The sequence below is a fragment of the Oncorhynchus nerka genome, linkage group LG15, assembly GCF_034236695.1.
Source record: "Oncorhynchus nerka isolate Pitt River linkage group LG15, Oner_Uvic_2.0, whole genome shotgun sequence".
Taxonomy (NCBI): domain Eukaryota; kingdom Metazoa; phylum Chordata; class Actinopteri; order Salmoniformes; family Salmonidae; genus Oncorhynchus; species Oncorhynchus nerka.
In genome coordinates, this window is record NC_088410.1 from 78,317,468 (window position 1) to 78,326,057 (window position 8,590).

At 47.5% G+C, this 8,590-nt stretch overlaps 1 protein-coding gene across 1 annotated transcript in view; it reads left to right on the plus strand.

The window, feature by feature from the left end:
* Positions 1-6,721, plus strand: part of LOC135559846 (uncharacterized) — an 11,860-nt gene extending 5,139 nt beyond the window's left edge. Inside the window, exons 2-4 of the mRNA XM_065000727.1 lie at positions 4,991-5,039; positions 5,241-6,294; positions 6,554-6,721. Of these exons, the coding sequence (XP_064856799.1) occupies positions 4,991-5,039; positions 5,241-6,294; positions 6,554-6,721 (1,271 nt within the window). The remainder of the gene's footprint in view (positions 1-4,990; positions 5,040-5,240; positions 6,295-6,553) is intronic.
* The last annotated feature ends 1,869 nt before the right edge of the window (positions 6,722-8,590 follow it).

The window sequence follows — 8,590 nt, forward strand, 5'->3', positions numbered from 1 at the left end:
TAAGCAGAGAGTCTGGTATAATCAGAGAGTCTGGTATAAGCAGAGAGTCTGGTATAAGCAGAGAGTCTGGTATAAGCAGAGAGTCTGGTATAAGCAGAGAGTCTGGTATAAGCAGAGAGTCTGGTATAAGTGCTTCTGAGTGGTGCAGTGGTCAAAGGCACTGCATCTCAGTGCTAGAGGCATCACCACAGACCCTGGTTTGATTCCAGGCTATATAACATCCGGCTGTGATTGGGAGTCCCATAGGGCGGCACACAATTGGCCCAGCGTTGTCCAGGTTAGGGTTTGGCCGAGGTAGACCGTCATTGTAAGAATTTGTTCTTAACTGACTTGCCTAGTTAAATAAAATAATATTTAATTATGGGAAATGAATGACCGAAACAGTGATTTTGGTCCTGTCAATCCACAGTTTTTACCAGAATGATGAGTTATTGTGAATGTTAAGGTTTGTTATGTGATGTCGGAAACATTGCAGATTTGTTTCTCCAAAACTCAATCTGCCTCTATTACATTACTTCTCTCCTCTTAGCTGCAATTACTGGCATAACCATTAGAAGGCAGTAGTGATCTGCAAAGACCATAGATTCCATCTACTTTATAAAGGTGGAGTGTGTGTGTGTGTGTGTGTGTGTGTGTGTGTGTGTGTGTGTGTGTGTGTGTGTGTGTGTGTGTGTGTGTGTGTGTGTGTGTGTGTGTGTGTGTGTGTGTGTGTGTGTGTGTGTGTGTGTGTGTGTGTGTGTGTGTGTGTTTGCGTAGAGACTTCTTGCACTGAAATGTACATTTTGGGATTTATTGTGTATAGACAACGACTACTTTTATTATTCATCCTCCTCTCCTGGGGAATAAAAACAAAATATTTTCAGATCACCGTCTGCTTGGTGTCTAGGTGAACGCCACATCTTTCATTCCCTCTTTCTCTACAGTTTAACGGAAAGAGAAGAAGCCTTTCTGCTTGTATATAACTGTACTGTATCTGTAGAGTGTTCCTTTCTTGCCTTCAAAAGGCTGACTGTATCCCCTGAGTTTTGGTCTGCTTTGTTGTCACTGAGCCTTATCTCAGATTGACACCTCTGAAAATGTCCCATGAGAGAGACAGATTTGTCCAGGATTAAACTCATTTACCATGATTTGGTCTGATTTCAAAGACACTCTATTGGAAATAATGCAAGCCTGACTGCTTGGCCAATCATGATACATGATGCATAGAATACATAGGGGCCCTGTAGTTTTCAGTCAGAAGTAGCACTAATCTCTGGAAGTCTCACATGTCCTATAACTAGAACTTTCTTGTGCTTTTCTTTGCAATTGTTGACTCTATTTAGGTGAACACACACTTAATAATGTGCTGGGCGTTCTGGATTTTATGACTGCATGAACAAAACATTGCTGTGATATATAGTTTCCGTAGAATCTCGATATTGTTGCCTACCAAGAATAGGGTTGCTGAATAATTGTTTTTTAGAAGGCAACCAAACACCCCATTCACCATCTCTGAATCTGCAGCATTAGGAGCGGACATGATTCATCATGGAAAACAGACAGAGCACATTTATTCAATATCTGTTGTGTTTTAAAACTGTCAGAGAAAAGAAAGGGGGATACACTAAAGGGGGATTCACAGTATTCATGTAAATGAATACAGCATGCACACCGATATGTTGAGTATGTTCTAAAAGGTTTTACTGGTATATGAGGAACCACAGAGGAAAACTCGAAGTTGTAATTTATTGAAGAGAATACATTCAGTTACAAAGTGTTCAACTACTTATTATGCAAGGCACACACACACACATGCACTCAGAGCAGACAAGCAAAGATTGTACAGACAGCAGAAAACAGACAAAAGGGAAATAAGAAAAAATAATAGGAAGGAAATTTGCTCGAAATGTAGCTGTGAGGCTGCCAGGATCGTATTACATAGGAACTGATAACAATCTCAGCTGGAATAATACTTAGCACATGCTGCCCTTTTAATTAAGCAGTAATATCTGCCGAGAGAGGGAAAAGTGAGTGTTGCTGTCTGTTCAATCGCAGCTCCTCCTCTTCACCCCTTGCCCCTCGCTCTTTCCTAATAATCGCTTATGAAAGGGATGGGCAGAGGTGTGGAATGGGGGAGGGACAGGGGGAGGAACGGGGGACACACTTCTCTCTGATGTGAGTCTTCTTTAAGGTGTTACACATGTTCCTGTGTTTCTCCTTCTCTGTGTCTGTCTGTGCACCCCGCCGATGGCCCTCGGGCCTTCACTTTGAGGTGTGTGTGTGTGTGTGTGTGTGTGTGTGTGTGTGTGTGTGTGTGTGTGTGTGTGTGTGTGTGTGTGTGTGTGTGTGTGTGTGCGCGTGCGTGTGTGTGCGCGTGTTTGCGCGTGCGTGTGCGTGCGTGCATGCGTGTGTATGTGTACAGTATGCATAAGAGTGTGTGTATGTATTTGTGTTTATGCTTCATATGCATAAAGATGCATTAATAAGATGGCCATGTGGTTTGGTGGTAGTCTGTCTACAGAGGTTCAGTGGTGTGTAGTATTGAGCCCTCAGGCTGCAGTAGAAGGAGCCATCCTCCTGTGTGATGCCTCATGTCTGGGATCGAAACCACTTGTCCAAACAGGACCAGCCAGCCTGGTGTTGTCCTATGCGGGTGAAGGTTGGACTTTCACCAGGGGGAGGCTGTCATTGAACTTAATAGGCATCAGGTCTAAAAACTGTTCTGTCACTGTTTTTTTGTGTCCTTATTATGAAGTCCTTATGGTGTTCTTTCTTACATTTGCGAGTCTGGTAATTCCGTTTTGATGAATAAATATAATGTATAGTATTACATTTGAATTACAGCATTTGTTTTAGAACATGTAGTCCCCAAAGTAAGCTATGACGTCTGATGGTTCACTGATGTATGTGTCCACTGTCAATTCTAGGTCATGTTTCACATAATGCATTTATTCAAATAAGTGTTAAACATTGCTCCGTCCTGCAAATCAAGTTAACACTCGCTGTTTACTTGTGTCTTCACACCCCTGATGTCATGTCATTACTCTGTGAACAGACACAGGGAGCTCCAGCACACTCACACACACACACACACACACACGCACACACACACACACACACACACACACACACACACACACACACTCACACACACACACACACGATCTCGCACACACGCACGAACGTATGCACGCACACACGCATGCACACACGCACACTCACACACACACACACACACGATCTCGCACACATGCACGCACGTATGCACGCACACACGCATGCACACGCGCACACGCACACACACACACACACGCACACAGGCACACACGCACACACGCACACACACACACACTCACACACTCACTCAGGAGCTCAGGAGCTCAGGAGCTGTGAAAGGCCACATGTTAATCATCTGAGAGTTAAACTTGCAGTGGTGAAAAGACAACAGATCAGCTCAATTAACACAAAAAAGAAAGGGCACACACACACACACACACACACACACAGACTGCGCCCCTGCACCTGCAGCTGAGCGGGCATTGTTCCAGCAACCCCCTCCCTTTCTCTATGGAGGACGGCTTTGTGGCTGCTCTTTTCTCTTCTCTCCAGGCCTTGGCCTTTCTGCCGAGCACCCCTCCTCTCTCCCCTCCCAGCCTCTCTCTCTCCGCTCTCTCGCTCAGTTTTTTTGGAGGTGCAGGGCGCCCCTCGCCTGCTTCAGCACAAACACAGCTGACAGAGGGGAACTCACGTGCCGTTCCACAGGGCCCTGCAATCCCTTTGAGTGTTTGTGTTTATGTGTTGTGTGTCTTGATAGTTTGTGTCTGGGTGTTTGTGTTTATTTCTCCTTTCATTTAAGCTTGATCATTCTTAAAGGGGCAATCTACAGTAGAAACAATAGCAAAGAGGACACACTACCACTGATTTGGTAGAAAGCTGAGGGATGAGGCTGTAGAAATGTAACTCCAAATTCATAGACAGAACTATGGATGCAAGGACTGACCATCCATGATATCAAACATTATGGTTTTAACCATGTTTCGTGGCTATACAGTGTTTGTATACATTGACATTGTTTACACATTTCAGAGATAAACATACTTATCTTTTGGGTTCTGAAGGAGTCAGTTGAACTAAGCTCATTAGACATATAAATTAAATTCTTCAAGAATCAATGTGAATACTAAATTTGTCCAACAATGGATGAAACAACTGCAAATGGCACCTTAAGAAACATTTGTTGGGTTAGCATGGGATTTCAACTGTTAACAGTTGAATAGTGCAGACGATATGTTTGTGTTTCTCTCCCTTTCCTTCCAACATGATCTCTCTCTCTCTCTGCTTGTCTCTGACCTTCTACATCAGCTGATCCGACTTCTTCCATTTGTCATAGCAGCCTGTTAGTTCCATTTGTCATTGCAGCCTGTTTGTCCCATTTTCACACAGTCCCTATTTTTCTTATCCGAACCCCTTATCTTCTCCCTGTGCCTTGGCTACACATGCATAGTTAATGCAGTCAGACCCTGAACGCGTGCACAGAGAATGCAATGTCTATGAACTACATATATTATGTTTGCTTGCCTAACTGGGTGTGATGTCATATGTGTGTAGGATATGTACTGTATATCTGTGTGCATATGCATGTCCACTTTAGTGTTTCTTTGTGAGTGTGAGGAGAATAAAGTCCCAATGGTCACAGCCTGTCTGTCCCTTTTTACCTCAATGTTAGTGTTCTGTCTCTGTCTGTCTGGATCAGGCTGGAGGTCTGGGTGTGTGTTCTCTGAGCCAGGTCGCAAGCCGCCGCCCGCTTCTGTGATGGATGGGCCTCTGTACTGACTGGTGGAGTTTAGGCTGGTATTCTAACCATGTTGCCTTTCAAAGGGCCAGGCTGCATCTATCTCCCCAGGTTAAAACCAACGCAAACACCCCCACCCCTCTGGGTTGCACTCGCCTTCCTCCCCGTCTCCAGCAGCCCCATCTAGGGGCCAATAAACTTGTTATCTCCCCCTCTCAGATACTAATCTGACGGCCTGCCACACAGCGGCGCTGCCAGGTGACCCAGGGTGGGGGCAAACTCTGCACCACTCATGCTCTGCTTCGCTCAACATTCAAATCCCCCCAGCTTTCCCTGCCCGTCAACACCATCCTGCCTCCCCTTCCTTTACCCCTGTTCTCCCCCCTCCTCAAAACTCTCCCCTGCCTGGGACTCTGACAACCCCCACCACCCCCATCCTTTTAGCAATTAATCCACCTATTGATTAAAGAGTGGAACCTCAAGGCACACCCGACCAGACCACACCAGACCACACCACACCACACCACACCATACCAGACCACACCAAACCAGACCACATCAGACCACACCAGACCAAACCATACCAGACCACACCACATCAGACCACAGCAGACCACACCATACCAGACCACACCAGACCAGACCACATCAGACCATACCATACCAGACCACACCAGACCATACCAGACCACACCATACCAGACCACACCAAACCAGACCACATCAGACCACACCGACCAGACCAGACCACACCACACCACACCATACCAGACCACACCAAACCAGACCACATCAGACCACACCCGACCAGACCACACCAGACCACACCAGACCACACCACACCACACCACACCATACCAGACCACACCAAACCAGACCACATCAGACCACACCCGACCAGACCACACCAGACCACCAGACCACCACACCACACCATACCAGACCACACCAAACCAGACCACATCAGACCACATCAGACCAAACCATACCAGACCACACCACATCAGACCACAGCAGACCACACCATACCAGACCACACCAGACCAGACCACATAAGACCATACCATACCAGACCACACCAGACCAGACCACATCAGACCATACCAGACCACACCATACCAGACCACACCAAACCAGACCACATCAGACCACACCCGACCAGACCACACCACACCACACCACACCATACCAGACCACACCAAACCAGACCACATCAGACCACACCAGACCAAACCATACCAGACCACACCACATCAGACCACAGCAGACCACACCATACCAGACCACACCAGACCAGACCACATCAGACCATACCATACCAGACCACACCAGACCAGACCACATCAGACCATACCAGACCACACCATACCAGACCACACCAAACCAGACCACATCAGACCACACCCGACCAGACCACACCAGACCACACCACACCACACCACACCATACCAGACCACACCAAACCAGACCACATCAGACCACACCAGACCAAACCATACCAGACCACACCACATCAGACCACAGCAGACCACACCATACCAGACCAGACCACATCAGACCATACCATATCAGACCACACCAGACCAGACCACATCAGACCATACCAGACCACACCATACCAGACCACACCAAACCAGACCACATCAGACCACACCAGACCAAACCATACCAGACCACACCACATCAGACCACAGCAGACCACACCATACCAGACCACACCAGACCAGACCACATCAGACCACACCAGACCACACCATACCAGACCACACCACACCATACCAGACCACACCAGACCAGACCACATCAGACTACACCAGACCACACCACATCAGACCCCACCAGACCACACCCGACCAGGCCACACCAGACCAGACCACATCAGACCACACCATACTAGACCACCAGACCACACCACACCAGACCAGACAACATCAGACCACACCATACTAGACTACACCATATCAGACCACACCCGACCAGACCACACTAGACCACACCAGACCACACCACATCAGACCACACCAGACCACACCAGCACCACACCACACCACATCAGACCACACCAGACCAGACCATACCATACCAGACCACACCAGACCAGACCACACCATACCAGACCAGACCAGACCACACCATACCACACCAGACCACACCAGACCAGACCACACCAGACCAGCATTCAGGGCAGCTCTGCTTTGGTTATGGTGGTCCCATGTTGCGCTGCTTCCTTTGGTGTTTGTTTGTGTGATCAAACATTGCTTTTTACCAACCTATTACTTCTGAAATGTGTGTATTGTGTAGGCCATTGTTGTTTGGGTTGTGAAAGGTAGTAGCAGAATTCCAATCATTCTTTGGCTCTTTTAAGTAATGCTATAAACACAGCTCCAGATTTTGATATTGGTTGTAGTCTAATTCTGATAATGGCTAGAAGGGCATAGTTGCTATTATTTAAATATGAGGAAATTCCACAAAATCCACGCAGCTCTCTCTTAAGTCATTGTATAGGAGGTTAGTTCTATTTCAAATGCAACTCATACCCTGTCGGATGGCCCTGATGAATGTGTCTGTCCATTCCATGCCCACCTCAAAACCTCCAATGGTGTGTATCAAGCATGGTATGGTACAAACTGGGAACATTATCCAATGGCTTGAGATGTATAACTGCCTTTCTGACTGTATTGTCCAGCAGCCCAGTGAGATCCCCTGGGTTCTGACAGAGGCCTGCTCTGTGCTGGGCTGAGTTCTGGCCTAGCTTTGATGTTGGGAGTGCGGCTGGGTGTTTGGGTGTTTGGGCTGGAGCTGGGACAGACGGGGGCAGGCCGTGATGGAGTGATTGCTCTCCTCTCCTGCTCCTGTCTGACGTGGCGTGAATGCCTCTCTTCATCCGCCTTAAAAGGCACATTATGGAGCAGGGGAGAGTGGGATATCCTGGGCACTGACCCCAGAACAGGGGTCAAGGGGAACAGGGGGGCAGATGAAAGAGCCAGTAATTATGGGCAAAGACAAAAAGAAACCTTGTCTCCAAACAACTATTTTGGTGGGAAGGGAGGGTGGGGTTGGAGGGGATACAATTGAGATCAAGACATTTTCTCTGGCAAGTTATGCTGTTATCGCAGTTGGTGCCCTGAATCTGAGCCCCAGCTCTGATTGGTAGAGTTTTGACTCTTATCTGATGGCGATTGGCTGAGGCCCGCGGGCACAGGAAGTGACAGTGTGGTTCCCACAGTCCCACCCCTGTGGGAAAAGGAGTCTGTCGGGCTGTAATCTGTGGAACAGTGTATGAGTGTGTGAATATGATCACGAGCATATGTGTGTCAGATGTATGTTAAAAAAGTAATGCTGCAGAACTGAGAAGTACTGTGCATACACCCACTGGACTGGCTGGCGGCACACGTGTGTACGTCTGCATGTGTACAGTATGTCTGTGCATTTGTGTGCGTGTTTGTGTGGGGAAGTGTAGGTGCCTCTGTGACTCAGGTTTTGCACTCCGACCCTATGGTGGTCTCTCTCTCTGTCTGTTTGTCTGGCCTGACGGACAAACTGACCAACTGACTGACTGGCTGCTCTGGTTTGGAGTTGAAATATTGAACAGGGCTGACGTTGACTAAAGGCACTGAGCTGTTCATGTAAAACGGGTTGGATAATCAGGCCTGTTTGAAAGGTGTGTGATAAAATTGGACCTGTGATGCTGTGATCAATAGCAAGTTACAAATTGCATTCTGTACATCGTTCAGTATTTCATGATTGTGATTGAAGGATTTGATGCCTGATGGTGGTTGTGTGGTTTGAGTGGTTTTGTGGTTTGTTGTGACACCTGCG